A 17,136-nucleotide genomic window follows, 5' to 3' on the forward strand; every position below is an offset into this window, starting at 1 on the left:
TCTGGCAGGTGGAACTAGTTTGGGTGGGATATCTGGTCGGCATATACCGGTGAGACAGAATGTTCAGTTTCCGTGCTGTATATCTCTATGACTCTCTGACGTCCCCTTCCAGCTGACTGTTCCTGAAGCTCTCATTCTGTCTCTCTGTCTCTCTCCCCGTCTCTATCTATTTACACCCGTCACGTGTGGCATGGGGCATCGATTAGGGCATCAGTCAAAGGACATTAACATGAAGATACAGTGAAGAAGGCTAGTGGCATTCTGTGATTCATTGCAGGAGGATTTGTACAAAAATAAGTAACAATGTTCTGCTCTCTGTCACATTACCCTGATTCTCTCTTTAAACCTCTCGCTAATCGCAGAGTTTACGACAACACTGGGACAAGGAAATACAATAAATCAACATTGACCTTCCGATGCAAATTGTTGAAATGTGAATTGTTGACTTTTACGATGTGGAGAAAGTGAGGTCTGCAGATGCTGGAGATCAGAGCTGGAAATGTGTTGCTGGAAAAGCGCAGCAGGTCAGGCAGCATCCAGGGAACAGGAGAATCGACGTTTCGGCCATAAGCCCTTCTTCAGGAATGGGGAAAGTTTGTCCAGCAGGCTAAGATAAAAGGTAGGGAGGAGGGACTTGGGGGAGGGGCGTCGGAAATGTGATAGGTGGAAAGAGGTCAAGGTGAGGGTGATAGGTCAGACTGGGGTGGGGGCGGAGAGGTCGGGAAGAAGACTGCAGGTTAGGAAGGCGGTGCTGAATTTGATGGATTTGACTGAGACAGGGTGGGGGGAGGGGAAATGAGGAAACTGGTGAAATCCGAGTTCATCCCTTGTGGTTGGAGGGTTCTTAGCCGGAAGATGAGGCGTTCTTCCTCCAACCGTCGTTTTGTTGTGGTCTGACGATGGAGGAGTCCAAAGACCTGCATATCCTTGGTGGAGTGGGAGGGGGAATTGAAATGTTGAGCTACAGGGTGGTTGGGTTGGTTGGTCCGGGTGTCCCAGAGGTGTTCTCTGAAACGCTCCGCAAGGAGCCGGCCTGTCTCCCCAATATAGAGGAGGCCACATCAGGTGCAAAGGATGCAATAGATGATATGTGTGGAGGTGCAGGTGAATCTGTGGCGGATATGGAAGTTTCCTTTGGGGCCTTGGAGGGAGGTGAGGGGGGAGGAGTGGGCGCAAGTCTTGCACCTCCTGTGGTTGCAGGGGAAGGTGCCGGGAGTGGAGGTTGGGTTGGTGGGGGGTGTGGATCTGACGAGGGAGTCACGGAGGGAGTGGTCTTTACGGAATGCTGATAGGGGAGGGGAGGGAAATATATCCTTGGTGGTGGGGTCCGTTTGGAGGTAGCGGAAATGACGGCGGATGATGCGCTGTACATGGAGATTGATGGGGTGGTAGGTGAGGACCAGTGGGGTTCTGTCCTGGTGGCGGTTGGAGGCGCGGGGTTCAAGGGCGGAGGAGCGGGAACTGGAAGAGATGCGGTGGAGGGCATCGTCGACCACGTCGGGGGTGAAATTGCGGTCCTTGAAGAAGGAGGCCATCTGGGTTGTGCGTTTTTGAAACTGGTCCTCCTGGGAGCAGATGCGGCGGAGTCGAAGGAATTGGGAGAATGGGATGGCGTTTTTACAGGGGGCAGGATGGGAGGAGGTGTAGTTCAGGTAGCTGTGGGAGTCCGTCGGTTTGTAGTAGATGTCCGTGTTGATTCGGTCGCCTGAGATAGAAATAGAAAGGTCGAGGAAGGGGAGGGAGGAATCTGAGACTGTCCAGGTGAATTTGAGGTCGGGGTGGAAGGTGTTGGTGAAGTGGATGAACTGTTCAACTTCCTCGTGGGAGCACGAGGCGGCGCCGATACAGTCATCGATGTAGCGGAGGAAAAGGTGGGGGGTGGGGCCAGTGTAGTTGTGGAAGATGGATTGTTCCACATATCCTACGAAGAGGCAGGCATAGCTGGGGCCCATGCGGGTGCCCATGGCTACTCCTTTCGTTTGGAGGAAGTGGGAGGATTGGAAAGCGAAGTTGTTCAGGGTGAGGACCAGTTCAGTCAGTCGAAGGAGGGTGTCAGTGGAAGGGTACTGGTCGGTACGGCGGGAAAGAAAGAAGCGGAGGGCTTTGAGTCCTTCGTGATGGGGGATGGATGTGTACAGGGACTGGATGTCCATGGTGAAAATAAGGCATTGGGGACCGGGGAAGCGAAAATCATGGAGCAGGTGGAGGGCATGGGTGGTGTCCCGAACGTAGGTGGGGAGTTCTTGGACTAAGGGGGACAGGACGGTGTCAAGGTACGCAGAGATGAGTTCGGTGGGGCAGGAGCAGGCGGAGACAATGGGTCGGCCGGGGCAGTCAGGTTTGTGGATTTTGGGCAGGAGGAAGAAGCGGGAGGTGCGGGGTTGTGGGACTATGAGGTTGGAGGGGGTGGATGGGAGATCACCCGAGGTGATGAGGTTATGGACGGTCTGGGAGATGATGGTTTGGTGGTGGGGGGTGGGGTCATGGTCAAGGGGGCAGTAGGAGGAGGTATCTGCGAGCTGGAGTTTGGCCTCAGCGGTGTAGAGGTCGGTGCGCCAAACTACTACCGTGCCTCCCTTGTCTGCTGGTTTGATTGTGAGGTTGGGGTTGCAACGGATTGAGTGGAGGGCTGCGCGTTCCGAGGGTGAGAGGTTGGAGTGGGTGAGTGGGGTGGGGGAGTTCAGGTGGCGGTTAATATCGCGCCAGCAGTTGGCTATGAAGAGGTCGAGGGCAGGTAGGAGGCCAGCACGGGGTGTCCAGGTGGATGGGGTGTGTTGGAGGCGGGAGAAGGGGTCGTCAGAGGGTGGGCGGGAGTCTTGGTTAAAGAAGTGGGCACGGAGGCGAAGGCAGCGGAAGAATTGTTCGATGTCACGCCGCGTGTTGAATTCATTTATCCGGGAGCGTAGGGGAATGAAGGTGAGGCCCCTGCTGAGGACTGATCTTTCATCCTCAGAGAGGGGTAGGTCTGGAGGGATAATGAAAACACGCAGGGCTGGGAGCTCGGACCTGGAGTGGGGCTGGAGGTGGGTGTGGGGGCGGGGTTAGGTCTGGGGGCGGGGACGGGGATCGCGTGGGGGCGGGGTTGGGCGTGGTGACGGCGATAGGCGAAGGGGCGGGGTTATACGTGGTGACGGAAATAGGCGTGGAGGCGGGGTTAGGCATGCCGTCGGAGATCGGCGAAGGGGCGGGGTTAGGCGAGGTGACGGAACTCGCCGGGGGGGCGGGGTTAGGCGTGGAGATCGGCTTGGGGGCGGAGACACATGCGGCGTTGTGGGCGTGTAGGCTAGTGACGTCAGTGGGGGCGGAAGTGGCTGCGGCGACCGCAGAGACAGAGTTATTCCCCATAGCCGTGGAGGTCGCGAATCTGCCGGCGATTGTCTTCATGGCGATCGCGGAGGCGGTTGTCTGGGCGGCGATCGCGGAGGCGGTTGTTTGGGCGGCGATCGCGGAGGCTGCGAGGTCGGTGGGGGCGGAGGTGACGTCATCGTGGTCGGCGGCGGCAGCTATTGCCGCGGGCGATGTAGCGGCCGCGTGTGTAATGGCGCCAGACTGATTGCGGAGGCCGATGGAAGATTCTGGAACAGTTGAGGAATCCGGAGTGTGGGGGTAAGTACATGAAAGTTTTTGGTACTTACTGTCTTTGATTTCCGATATGGCCAGGTAGAACTGTTTGTTTAGTTTATGGATCCTTCTGTGGATGAAGAACAGTAGAGGTCCTTTACAGGTCTGTGAGAGTGTTGTCCTGAGCTGGGGTAGGTCGAGTTGCAGGGAATGTAGGTAGCGGCGCATGGCTGCAAGCGTGGAGCGGAGGATCCGGAGGGAGATCTGTTGCTGGAGGCTTCGTATTTGTTGTAGGTACTGGTTGTCCTGGTTGGGTCCAAGTTTTGTTGGTCGGACTTTTGTTGGACTTTTACGATGTGTCCAATATAATGGCATTGTTCTGAGTAACTCGTCTCAAACTTGGCCCACTGACATTGCACAGAGAATGTTTCACCCAAAGTCCGCCCCTTAACTCACACCCTGACTTTACCCCTTCCAGTTTCCTCCGAGCAGGTAAGCACCGGGCGTTTGATTCTGGGAGAGGACATTTTGCCTTCCAATCTTCACCTGCAAATCATACCCATGGGAGATAATCAGAATGTTTGCTGATTTACTGGGCAAGCACCACCGAGGACGATAGACAGACATTTTCTGTTTGCCGACACGTGTGTCCCTGCATATCTTTCACGCTCTCGCCAATGTAGTACGAATTTTTTTCATACTTTTCAGATTTTTTCTGTGTTTTCCCTCCAGTACGGTTAAAGGGTGCTGACAAATCTCAAAATGTGGTCACTCTGCCTGTTCCTGTTGGTGCTGCTCACAATCCCCATGTCAGATGCGGCTGTACTGGATAACCGTGCCTTGACTGGCATTGTCAATCGGTAAGTGTTAGTGAAAAAGATCTTACCTGACCATCTCTGTAAGCTGGGGGCTGTGCTCAATCTGTGGTCAAGTCAGAGCCTGGTTGCCTGGAGCAGGCTGGTAAGAAATGGTGAGGACACGGCAGGTATAGGCAGTGCTCTGTAGCTGTGGGAAATACGTCTGAGCCCATGAACTCGGACTCTTATTACTCCCAGAGGAAGGGACTTCCAGGGAAACTATTACCAGATTTCCCGGGGTCATATCTCTAACAGTGAAATCGATAGCACTCGCTGACCCCGAAGTAAAAGACAGAGTGAAATACGTCGGAGTGAGCTTTGAAGAGAAAGTCCAAACCCCCCGCACAGGCAACATTTTAATGTTTACTGAATCATCTCACTCACCTCTCAGTTTCCCTTTGTCTCCCTCTGCGTCCTTTGCTATTATTTCCATTTCCTGTCAGTCTGCAAGTCTTTTGTTCTGTTTGTCTCTGTATGCCCCAAACATTTTTCCGCTTAACAATTCTTCCAGGATTTTCCCTACCTCAAGCTCCCACTGATTGCACCTGAAGCTCTCAATCTCTCTCTCTCTCTCTCTTTTTCTCTCCCGTCTCTATTTATTTCTTACCATCCCGTGTATCATGCGGCATCAAGTAGTGCATCAGTCAAAGTATTTAAAGTGAAGTTAGAGCGAGTTATCAAGAAGGCTTGTGGCATTCTCTGATTCATTGCAGGAGGATTTGTACAAAAATAAGTAACATTGTTCTGCTCTCTGTCAATTACCCTGATTCTCTCTTTCAAGCTCTCACTGATCCCAGAATTTACTATAACACTGGGACAGGGATACAAAGTAAATCAACATTGACCTTCCCATGCAAGAACTTGAAATGTGAATTGCAGGGTTTCACGTTTTCTTTAATATGATGAGCATTGTTCCAAGTAACTCATCTCAAACTGGGCGCACTAACACTGCAAACAGAATGTTTTACCCAAAGACTGTTCCTTGATTGATGTCCTGACTTTACCTCTTTCAGTTTCTGCACAGAAGCTGGGCACCAGGTGACCTATTATAGGAGAAAATACTTCGCCTTCCTGTTGGCTTTACCTGCTTCCCAGTGCAGAAAGACCAACGGATATGTAGACTTGAACCCCGGCAGACCAATACATCCTTTCATTACCCATGATGTGAACGTAGTCCTGAACTACCCAGGTGGAAATTACCTCGGTGTCTTCCTGAACAGCGGCAGTCGTTGCCCAGAAAGTAAATTGCTGAACCCCACCCAGATCAACGGGAACCGCACCGCGGCTCAGCTTTTCCAAACTCTGCTGAATAACAGAACTCAGCACAATAACCAGCCAGTGGGCTGTATCATTCTCTACACCACCTACAGCCCATGTCTAGATCACTGTTTCAGTAACAGGGGGAATTGTGAAATCATCCCTGTCTTGCAAATTTCCCCATTTCGGGACATATGGACTGAACCAGACATTCACAAGTATTTTGTCTTCAGTAAAATATTTGCACATGATGCAGATCAGAGCCAACACCAGGAAATCCGGGAAAAGCTGGCTGCAGTAGAGAATACCGGGTTTCATGTCAGAAAGTGTGATGGAAAAAGCCTATCCATATGTAGAGAATGCTCCGCACCAGAATACTGCATTGAACAGGCGACAAGAATTGATTAAACATAATAAGGGAATTGGGAATTTCTGTAAAGGGGTGCCGTGCCTGTTCAAATACATCTATCACATTTCAAATCAGTATAATAATCTGAATTTACTAACTTACACTGATATCCTTTCTGCTTGTCATTCAATGAATCACACCAGATGTGATCAGAGATAAAAAGTCAATTATCCACTCAATAAATTCAAGAAACCCTCACAGTCAAAATCAATTGCACTCACAACGTATTTTTCCTGTCCATCAACACATCTGCAAATGCAACCCAATTCTGGTCCCAGGTTTTCAGTGTCAGTCTTATTCTAAGCAGTCTTATTCCTGATGAAGGGCTCCTGCCCGAAACGTCCATGTTCCTGCTTCTTGGATGCTGCCTGACCTGCTGTGCCTTTCCAGCACCACTCTAATCTTGATTCGAATCTCCAGCATCTGCAGTCCTCATTTTCGCCTTATTGAAACCCAGCTGATCACTGCAGACAGATATGCTTGACAACAATACTTGAAAGGGTTCAGAAACCATTTCCAAGGATGTTGCCAGGGTTACAGGGTTTGATCGATAGGGAGAGGCTGAATAGATTGTACTCCATGTGATCTAACGTTGCGAGCCAGCCGACCATGAGGAACTCTGTCGAACTCCTTACGGAAATTAATCTGGTCCCCACCCATCCATCCATTAAAAGACATTTGAATGGGTATATGGATACGAAGGGTTTTAACGAATATTGGCCAAATGCTGGAAATGGGCCTAGATTTATTTAGGATACCTGCTAGGCTGTTTCAATGCTGTATATCTCTATAACTCTCTGACTGTGACTCTAATACGAAGGTTATACAGTAACATTCAAACCCAGTGGTGGAGTTGAATGTGAAATACTTGCACTGAGGCTGGCGTCCTTTTTCAAGTCCCCCTTTATTTGCACATGAACAGCCCTTCCCTTTATCACTGTCTCATTCAGAGACCACATCTCTGACACTGACCCTTCTTTTCTGTCAGCCAGATAAACAGCCCCAATCAGGGAACTCATATTCTATGAGATCCAGCTGGCTGTCCTGGTCTCACCGACTGCAGTATGTCCCCTGGAAATAAAGCACACATGAAAGAGAAACAGTTACATAACCGCGGTAAAGGAAGGGATAAGGCCATGCTGGGGAGGGAAAGGGAGCTACACATTTTGGGTGACTCAGAGAGTGGAAAAAATCGCATGAGAAGGAGACCAGTAAAGAATGAGTAAAACAGATTTAATCGCCTGAATGAAGCATTCCATTTACCAAATCGTTTAAGAGTTTGGGTGCAGCATGTCTTCAGTTTCCCTTTAATCGATCTGCAGTTTTTGCATCATTTCCAAATGTTCTCTCACCAATATTGTCCTGTTGGCATGGTTTGAACAGCAGAAATATCATTTCTTTGCACAGCTGTATTCAGTGAAATGAGTCGCATGTATAACTACACGTGATATTTCTGCTTTTGATTGATGCATATATAAAAAAGTTAATTCCACCATTGGACAGCAATCTGCTTGCAGATGTAGGATTTCTGTTTTGTGAAGAAATATGAACGAGCTGGAGAAGTAATGGCAGTGCCCATGGTGGGGATTATCCAACATTGCAGTTGGAAGATGGGGTCATGGAAGCGGTTGGGGTTCCCAAGAACTATTCAGGAGGGAAAGGGAGAGACACGTGGTGTACATTGTAGCACCAAGGCCGTGAGGAGAATTACATGCGGCCTGGAGGGAATTCTGGCTCCTTTGTCAAAGGCAGGGGCTAAGTAGAAAAGGACACAAAGGATTGACTCACAGGAAGTAAGGATCAGGCTAGGCTGACTGTGAAACAGGCAACAGACACTGGTAGGAGGGTGAACAATAGAGGGTCAGTGTGAACCTGTTGCCAGTCCAGATATAGTTACTGGGCCAAACATCAACTAAACTTAGAGGACCGTCACCTCAGTGAACGATGCTCTTTGGTCTGCCTGAAACTTGTTGTTCTTCCAGAACGAGGAGTTGACCCTGACTCAGTGTTGCAGACTGACACATCTCAAGGTCCAGGACTACGTGCTGAGGGATGGACTAGAACTTGGGGCAGCTGCTGCCACAGTGCAGTGGGGAAGACCACTATCTCAGGTCTTCCTGTTGAAGGGAAATGGGGGTTCGCTCAGTTATCAGACCCTCCCAGTGATTCCCGGAGGTATAATTTTGTGCGTGTAAGAAAGCGAATTTGCTTTTTGGTTCAAGTCATTTCCAATGTTTTGTTTGTTTACTTGAACAGAATATTCTTTATTGTAATATGCTTTATTGTCACATGACATGCAACTGTAAAGGGCCAAACTGCATTTGTGACTATATGTATGCAGAAACATATTTCTGATAAATAAAATATAATTTTGAAATTTAAAGAACAGCCATGCTCAGTGTTAGACTATTCACAATCGCCATGTAGTAACTGGGTGGTGTGCAGATGAGGCCAGACTCTCTATGAGACGGTTTACAGTCACCATATTGTAACTGGGTGGTGGATTAATGAGGTTAGTTTTACTGAGAGACTGTTTCACAATGATATTATACTGACTGGGAGGTGTGTAAATGAGGCCACACTCAGTGTGATACTGTCTACAGGCACTGTATAGTGACACAGAGGTGTGTAAATGAGGTCATACTCAGTGTGAGACTGTTTCCAGACACTGTGCAGAGACTGGGAGGTCTTTAGTTCAGGTCAAAATCAACGTGAGATTCTGTAAAGTCAGCGTATAGATACTGGGACGTGTGTAGATCAGGCCAGATTCACTGTGAGACTCTTTACAATCATTGTACAGTTGCTGGGAGCTGTGCACATCAGGCCAGACTCTTTCCAGTCAGTGTTTAGTAACTGGGAGCTGTGCAGGCCAGCGCAGAATTACTGTGAGACTCATTACACTCAGTGAATAGTTACTGGGAGTTGTGGAGATCACGCGAGCCTCAGTGTGAGACAAAAACAAAAATTGCTGGATAACTTCAGCATGTCTGGAAGCGCCTGTGAATAAAAACCTGAGTGAACACTTCACGTCTGCTGACCCTTCAACTCTACCTCACTGTGGGAACAGTGTGTTCATATTTATTGGGGTTTTTGTATATGAGGCCAGTTTGCAGTGACTGTATGGTTACTGGGAGGTATTTAGTTGAGGACAAAAGGATGACCACAGAGAGAATAGGGCCCCTCAAAGATCAGCAAAGCGGACTTTGTGTGTAGCCACAGAAAATGGAGGAGATACTAAATGAATATTTTGCCTCAGTATTTATTGTGGAAAAGGATATGGAAGATGGAGACTGTAGGGAAATAAATGGTGACATTTGCAGAATGTCCATATTAAACAGGAGGAAGTGCTGGATGTCTTTAAATGTGTAAATGTGGATAAATCTCCAAGGACCTGATCAGGTGCACCTCAGAACTCGGTGGGAAGCAAGAGAAGTGATTGCTGGCCTCTTGCTGAGATATTTGTATCATCGAAAGCCACAGGTGAGGTGCCGGAGAACTGGAGGTTGGCTAACATGGTGCCACCTATTAAGAAGAGTGGTAAGGACAAGCCAGGGGACTATAGACCAGTAAGCCAGACGTTGGTGTTGGGAAAGATGTTGGAGAGAATCCTGAGGGACATGATGTACATATATTTGGAAAGGCAAGGACTGCTTAGGGATAGTCAACATGGCCTTGTGTGTGGGAAATCATGCCTCACAAGTTTGATTGAGTTTTTTGAGGAAGTAACAAAGAGGATTGTTGAGGGCAGAGCGATAGATGTGATATATGTGGATTTCAGTTAGGCTTTCGACAAGGTTCCCCATGGGAGATTGATTAGCAAGGTTAGATCTCATAGAATACAGGGAGAACGAGCCTTTTTGATACAGAACTGGCTCAAAAGTAGAAGACAGAGGGTGGTGGTGGAGGGTTGTTTTTCAGACTGGAGCCCTGCGACCAGTGGAGTGCCACAAGGATCAGTGCTGGTTCCTCTACTTTTTGTCCTTTGAAGAAGGCGTTTGGTATGCTTTCCCTTGTTGGTCAGAGTGTTGAGTACAGGGGTTGGGAGGTCATGTTGCGGCTGTACAGGACATTGGTTGGGCCACTGTTGGAATATTGTGTGCAATTCTGGTCTCCTTCCTATCGGGTAGATGTTGTGTAACTTGAAATGGTTCAAAAAAGATTTACAAGGATGTCGCCAGGGTTGGAGGATTTGAGCTATAGGGAGAGGCTGAATAGGCTGGGGCTGTTTTCCTTGGAGCGTCGGAGGGTGAGGGATGACCTTAGAGAGGTTTACAAAATTATAAGGGGCATGGATAGTTTAAATAGGCAAAGTCTTTTTCCCTGGGGTCGGGGAGTCCAGAACTAGAGGGCATAGGTTTAGGCTGAGAGGGGAAAGATATAAAAGAGACCTAAGTGGCAACCTTTTCACACAGAGGGTGTTACGTGTCTGGAATGAGCTTCCAGGGGAAGTGGTAAAGGCTGATACAATTGCAACATTTAAGAGGCATTTAGATTGTGATATGAATAGGAATGGTTTGGAGGCATGTGGGCCGGGTGCTGGCAGGTGGGACTAGATTGGGTTGGAATATCTGGTCGGCATGTACGGGTTGGATCAAAGGGTCTTTTTCCATGCTGTACATCTCTATGACTTATGACAGGCTCTCTTTGAGACTGTTTGCTGTGACTGCATGGTTACTGGGAGTTGAGAGCAGAGTCAGTGTGAGATTGTTTGCTGTCATCACGTCGTTGCTGGATGGTCTGTAGGTCAGGTCAGATTCACTGTGAGACTGTTTACAATCGCGGTATATTAACTGGCGCGTGTGTCGATGAGGCCCCGGTCACTGACAGACCGTTTACATTAACCGTACAGTTACTGGGAATGTGTAGTTGAGGTCAGACTGACTGTGGGACTGCTTACAGTGATATCATACTTCCTGGGTGGTGTGTCAATGAGTTCACACTCAGTGTCAGACTGTTGAGGGTTCCCTTGTGGGGATGACTCCAGCACATTCTGTGTTTTCACTGGAGAGTTTCAAAATAGCAAGTGCCCTGATTGAACATCCGAGGATTCTGTGAAGATGAGAAAGTGGTGATGCTGAGAGGCTGTTTCCCCAGTGGGAGAAACAAGAACCAGGGGCCACACCTTCAGAGTAAGGAGTCTCCCATCAAAGACAGGGAAGAGTGAAAATTCATAGAATATTCTAGCGCAGTTCAGGCCCGATATCCCTCTATGTTGCACTGACCTGTGAAAATGGTCCGGAGCCCATCTATCCTACACTATGGTATTTTCATCCATATGTTTATCCAAAGACCAGTTAAGTGCCCTTAAAATTGGCAAGTCTACTACTGTTGCAGGCAGTGCACTCCACGCCCATGCTACTCCCTGAGTAAAAAAACTACCTCTGGCATCTGTCTTATATCTATCATCCCTCAGTTTAGAGCTACATGCACTCGTGCTGGCCATCACCTTCTGAGGAGAAAGGTTCTCCCTGTCCATCCTATATAACCTTCTGATTATCGTATATGCCTCAATTAAGTCACCTCAAAATATTCTTCTCTCTAACAAAAACAACATCAACTTCATCAGTCTTTCCTCATAAGGCCTGCCCTCCATACCTGGCAACATGCCAGTAAATCTCTGCAAACTTTCCAAAACTTCCACATCCTTCCTATAATGCAGTGATCAGATCTGTCCACAATACTCCCAAATGCGACCGCACCAGAGTTTCGTACAGCTGCAGCATGACCTTGTGGCTCTGAAACTCGATCCCTCTACCAACAAAAGCGAATACACCATTTGTCATCTTAACAACCCTATCAATCTGTGTGGCAACTTTCAGGAGTCTATGTTCATGGAGACCGAGATCTTTCTGGTCTTCTACGCTACCCAGAATCTCACCATTAGCCCAGCACTCCTTATTTCTGTTCCTCCTTCCAAAGTGAATCACTTCACACTTGTCCACATTAAACCCCATTTCCACCTCTCAGCACAGTTCTTCACCTTATCTATGTCTCTCTGTAACCAGCAATTTCCTTCAGGAGTGTCCATAGCTCCAATAATAACCTTAGCCTCAGTGGCAAATTTAGTAACCCAACCTACGCGCTCATCAAGGGAATTTATAAAAAAATGACAAACAACAGTGGCCCCAAAACAGATCCTTGCAGAACCCCACTAGTAACTCAACTCCAGGATGAAGATTTCCCCTCAACCACCATCTTCTTTCAGCTCGCCAATTTCTGATCCTATCCATTAAACCACCCTCAATCCCATGCCTCCGTCTTTTCTTCAATAGCCTACCGTAGGGAACCTTAACAAACGCCTTACTGAAATCCATATACACCACATTAACCGCTTTACCCTCATCCAACTGTCTGGTCACCACCTCAAAGAAATCAATAAGATTTGTGAGGTATGACCTACCCTTCACAGTATGGTGTTGACTACCCCTAAACAACGTATTTCTCTGTCAATTATTATAAATCCTATCTCTTCTCCAAACTTTTTCCCACAAACGACGTAAGGCTCAATGGTCTTCAATTACCAGGGTTGTCTCAACTCCCCATCTTGAACAAGGGAGCAACATTTGCCATTCTGCAGTCTTCTGGCCCTATTCCTGTAGACGATGACGACATAAAGATCAAAGCCATGGACTCGGCAGTCTCCTCCCAGGCTTCCCAGGGAATCCTCGGATAAATCACAGCCGGCCCAGACTTATCCATTTTCACACACTCCAGAATTGCAAACGCATCCTCCTTGTGAACCTCAATCCTGTCTAGTCTCGCCTCAGTATGCTCCTCGACACCATTGTCTTTTTCCAGTGTGATTACTGACAGAAAATATTCATTTAGCGCTTCCCTTATCTCCTCGGACTCAACACACAACTTCCCACTACTATCCATAATTGCCCCGAATCTTTCTCTCGTTATTCGTTTATTCCTGATATACCTATAGAAAGCCTTTAGGGTTTCTGTGATCCTAGCTGCCAACGACTTCTCTTGTTCCTTCCTGGCTCTTCTTAGCTCTCTCTTCAGTACATTCCTGTCCAATTTGTCACTCTGAAGTGCCCCAACTGAGCCATTACGTCTCATCCTAAAATAAGCCTTCACCTTCCTCTTGAAAAGAGATTCATTTTCCGTATTAATCCACGGATCCCTCACTCAACTACTTCCTCCCTGTCTGACAGGTGCATACTTTTCAAGCGCACGCAATAGCTGTTCCTTGAATAAGCTACAAATTTCAAATGTGACCATCCTCTACAGTTTCCTTTCCCATACGATGCATCCTAACTGTTGCCTAATTGCATCATCATTGCCTTTTACCCAGGAAGTACTCTTGCCCTGCGTTATATGCCTATCCCTTTGCATTGCTAAACCAAACATAGCCAAATTGTGGTCACTATCAACAAAGTGCTCACCTACCGCCAAATCTAACACCTGGTCTGGGTCATTACCTCGTACCAAAGCCAATATGGCTTTGCCCCTTGTTGATTTCTCTATATACTGTATCAAGAAACTATCCTGCGTGCATTGGACAAAAACTGACCCATCTAAAGTACTCGAACTATTGCATTTCCAGTCAATATTTGGAAAGTTAAAGTCACCCATAGCAACTACCCTATTACTCTTGCTCCTATCCAGAATCATCTTTGCTGTCCTTTCCTATACATTTCTGGAACTATTTGGAGGGCTATAGAAAACTCCAAACAGGGTGACCTCTCCTATATGTTTCGAACCTCAGCCCATACTACCTCAATTCCTTCCCATGCAGGGTTGTGGGGCTGTGGAATTCTCTTCCCAAGAGAGCAGGGGAGCATGGGTCACTGAAGGCATTCCCAGCTAAGTGGCTTAGGGGCCATGGGAAGGTGAAGTTAATGCTGCAAAGAAGTGTCCAAAATTATCTTTTTAAACATTATAGATAATAAAAACCTGACCTGTGTTGGGATGGACATTGCCCTAAAGGAGCATGTGAATAACTAGGGACCACGACAGGGCTGGAGTCTTGCCTGGCGGGAAACCATGTGACTAGTTCTCCATCTCGGTCTCCTACAGCAAGAAGAGAGGGTTTTTCTGGAAACGTCCAACCCAGGGAAGGACAGATGGGTTGTTTTGCGCAGCCGTTCGTATGAAGCAACACAGGAAGATTCAGGCCGTATGTTTCCAGAGAGTGTGACCTTTCTCCCTCAGTGGAGAGGCTCTCAGCAGCTCACGTACAGCGCGCAGGCTGGATTCAGGGAAGTAAGCGTTTCCGTAGAAAAGCAGAATGATCAGTTCTGCTCATTTTCGAGGTGGGAGTTTAATTATTTATCTTTTATTTTTATTAAGTGTGTATTATCTTGACTTCTCTTCATGCTCCTGAACAATCTCCCAGTCTGTATTATCTTAGGCACTTTACTTTTGCTGCACCTTCACTGCTGGTTTACATAAAGGAGGTATTTTCCAGAAACCCCCTTGTGTCTCTCCCCGTGCATAGGCAGAGTGATATTACAAGGCAGGAGCTGGTGTGGAATGCACTTCCTCACAGTGTGTGGTGGGATAACTAGCTGCAGGTTCACAGAGGGCTGGGGAATAATTGTTTTCCATTGTGTCTCTTCAACCAGTCGCTTTAGCAGATCGAAACTCAGCTGCTTCACCAGGAAAGACACCGAGGTCTCCATCTCAGTTCCTGCACATCGACAAAACCGTTTGTGAAATATCCAACATTCTCCAATCGAGAGGCTGCCAAATTGCATCTGAGGATTGGAGAATGGACAAGTGAGCCAGAGTCATAGCTTTCCAGAGAAATCCCTTGGGATTTCCAGAGCAATGTCTGAGCTACTCAGTTATTGACTGGACATACAGTGCCCAGAAGTTTAACTTCTCCAATCTTTGGAGCTGCACCATGGGTGGTTTTCGTTCAATTCATCACATTCAAATGATAACCGTGACTTTTAGAATAACCTTTCCCTGTCTGATATGAATACCCTGTGACACAGCCCGTTGAGAGCATTTACAAATTGCATGCTCCTCATATTTACAAATTTTTCGTTATCATTGCTCGAAAAGGGATTTATTGAGAACCCGTTTATTTGGATGCATGCAATTGTGAGCTGTGCTGCATTAATGTTTCCCCCAGTGTTGTTTTATGGTCCCATTTTCTACTCCATTCTCCTTCATCCACTCACCTTCCTTTTAATTTGTCGAACGCCTGTTAGATTTGGAACATTTCTGCGGTCTGGTGGAATCACGCAGGACTGAAATATTTCTCCCAGAAGTTGGCAGCACTTCCAGATACAAGTACGAAGATGAGACAGTGAGGTTATATTGGTGTGTATAGCAAACAGTGAACTGACACTGTCCCAGCAATCCTACTTGAAATTATTGTCTGTTTGCCAGATCAAGAAAAACTGAGCTCAGATTAGGTCACCATTTTCTAAGCCATTTCTTCAATGCTTATTTTCACAGAATCTCTATGGTGTGGATGCACGTCATTTGGTCCATCCCAGTTCACACTGACCCTCCGTAAAGGATCCAACCCAGACCCATTCCCCCCAGCATTTCCCGATAATCCTGATTTCCCGTGGTTAATCCAGCTCGCCTGCACATCTCTGGACATGATGGGCAATTTAGCATGGCCGATTCACCTAAGCTGCACACCTTTGGATTGTGGGAGGAAACCGGAGGACCCAGAGGAAAGCCACACAAACACGCCGAGTACGTGCGAACTTCACACAGTCACCTGAGGCTGGAATCGAACCCGGGTCCTGAACACTGTAAGGCAGCAGGTGCTGACCACTGAGACACTGTGCCACGCTGAACAGGAGCAGAATCTAGTTTCCAACTCCAGGGAGAGTTGAGAGGTTAAAGTGTCTCAGAGTTCTCGATATATTGTATGCTTTGTTAATCAAGCTGTTTGATGACTGAAAAGGAGAAGGTGAGGACTGCAGATGTTGGAGCTCAGAGTGGAGAGCGTGGTGTTGGAAAAGTACAGCAGATCAGGCAGCATCCGAGGAGCAGGAGAATCGATGTTTGAGACCTCATGAAGGTCTTAGGCCTGAAACGTCGACTGTCCTGCTCCTCGGATGCTGCCTGACCTGCTGTCCTTTTCCAGCACCACACTCTCGGGTTTGATAATTGAACTGAAAGTAAATGACACAACAACAAAGTGAATGCAGAATTCGCGAGACTTGACTGGATTAGTACAATTCTTAGAGAATGTTAGGCCGAGTTGAAAACGTTTGTTATGAACCAGATGAAACCCCCTCAAAACATTTCAAGGAGTCAGTCTCTGGATATGTCAGGTACTGCGTCCCAGATGTGATTTGATTGGTTAAACTACTGGGCTGTAAACTTATACTGCAGTTCAAATGCAAACAAAGGAGCATTCGCAAAATAACGTGTGATTTAACTGCTATTCACACTGTTCCAGTGTAGCAGCATCCCAGAAATACACCCTTTGTAAAGGCCAATTCAGCAAAACTCATTTCCTTCACTTGTTCGAACAAAACATGAAACAGGTAGGATAGGTCAAATACATACAATTAGCTGTATAATTGCATAAAATACTGATTACAGCCCATTCTGGGGAATTTTAATTCTTTCCCGGTTATGAGGAAAGACATCACGATCCATGAGGAGGTTAGAGAACATATTGATGAGAACGGTTTCAGGGATTTGGGAATTCAGGGAATGTCAGGGTGCTCTGTTTAGAATAGAGAAAGATTTCCTGGCAGAATTCAAACTCCTAAACAAGAGCAAAAGTTTCCACAGTGAGCTCTTGCCACCCACCAAGCACTGCAAGAGAGGGAAGTGGAAACAGGTCCAATAGCAACTTCCTGAAAACAATTGGATTTAGGAACAAAAACATAAAATGAGGAGAACTGGAAAACTCCCTCAAAGCTCAGCCCAGTCACGATAAGGTGGAATGCTCCCTCTCCTGTATGGATCATTCTATGATTGTGAGATGGAATGAGTTATCTCCAATCCCCCGTAAAGTTGCATGATTCCAACCATGATGGCAATGCAGCAGCTCAGCTTCTCCTCGAGGAGCTCCTCATCCTGGGTCAAAGAACAATCTCCACTCAGCAGCACCTCGTT

General features: G+C 47.4%; 1 protein-coding gene and 1 long non-coding RNA gene across 2 annotated transcripts in view; both read left to right on the forward strand.

Annotated features, from left to right (window-relative positions):
* LOC148134757 (uncharacterized) overlaps nucleotides 1–15,624 on the forward strand; it is a 723,506-nt gene extending 707,882 nt beyond the window's left edge. Inside the window, exons 4-5 of the long non-coding RNA XR_015755644.1 lie at nucleotides 14,661–14,814; nucleotides 15,505–15,624. This is a non-coding gene — a long non-coding RNA (uncharacterized LOC148134757). The remainder of the gene's footprint in view (nucleotides 1–14,660; nucleotides 14,815–15,504) is intronic.
* Nucleotides 4,282–6,675, forward strand: LOC148134763 (uncharacterized). Its single transcript, XM_087985370.1, has 2 exons — nucleotides 4,282–4,421; nucleotides 5,432–6,675. Exons 1-2 carry the CDS (start codon nucleotides 4,324–4,326, stop codon nucleotides 6,081–6,083), a joined length of 750 nt encoding a protein of 249 aa, XP_087841496.1. The 5' UTR covers nucleotides 4,282–4,323; the 3' UTR covers nucleotides 6,084–6,675.
* Nucleotides 15,625–17,136: the final 1,512 nt, after the last annotated feature.

This window comes from Chiloscyllium plagiosum, unplaced genomic scaffold, assembly GCF_037043375.1.
Source record: "Chiloscyllium plagiosum isolate Xiang-an unplaced genomic scaffold, Cpla_swu_hap1 HiC_scaffold_52, whole genome shotgun sequence".
In the NCBI taxonomy this organism is placed as follows: Eukaryota; Metazoa; Chordata; class Chondrichthyes; order Orectolobiformes; family Hemiscylliidae; genus Chiloscyllium; species Chiloscyllium plagiosum.

Bases quoted from the DNA above. Each gene is read 5' to 3' on its own strand.
- LOC148134763 (XM_087985370.1), top strand. From the start codon at position 4,324: ATGTGGTCACTCTGCCTGTTCCTGTTGGTGCTGCTCACAATCCCCATG. The intron at 4,422-5,431 runs GTAAGTGTTAGT...TACCTCTTTCAG, and splicing joins TTGACTGGCATTGTCAATCG to TTTCTGCACAGAAGCTGGGC.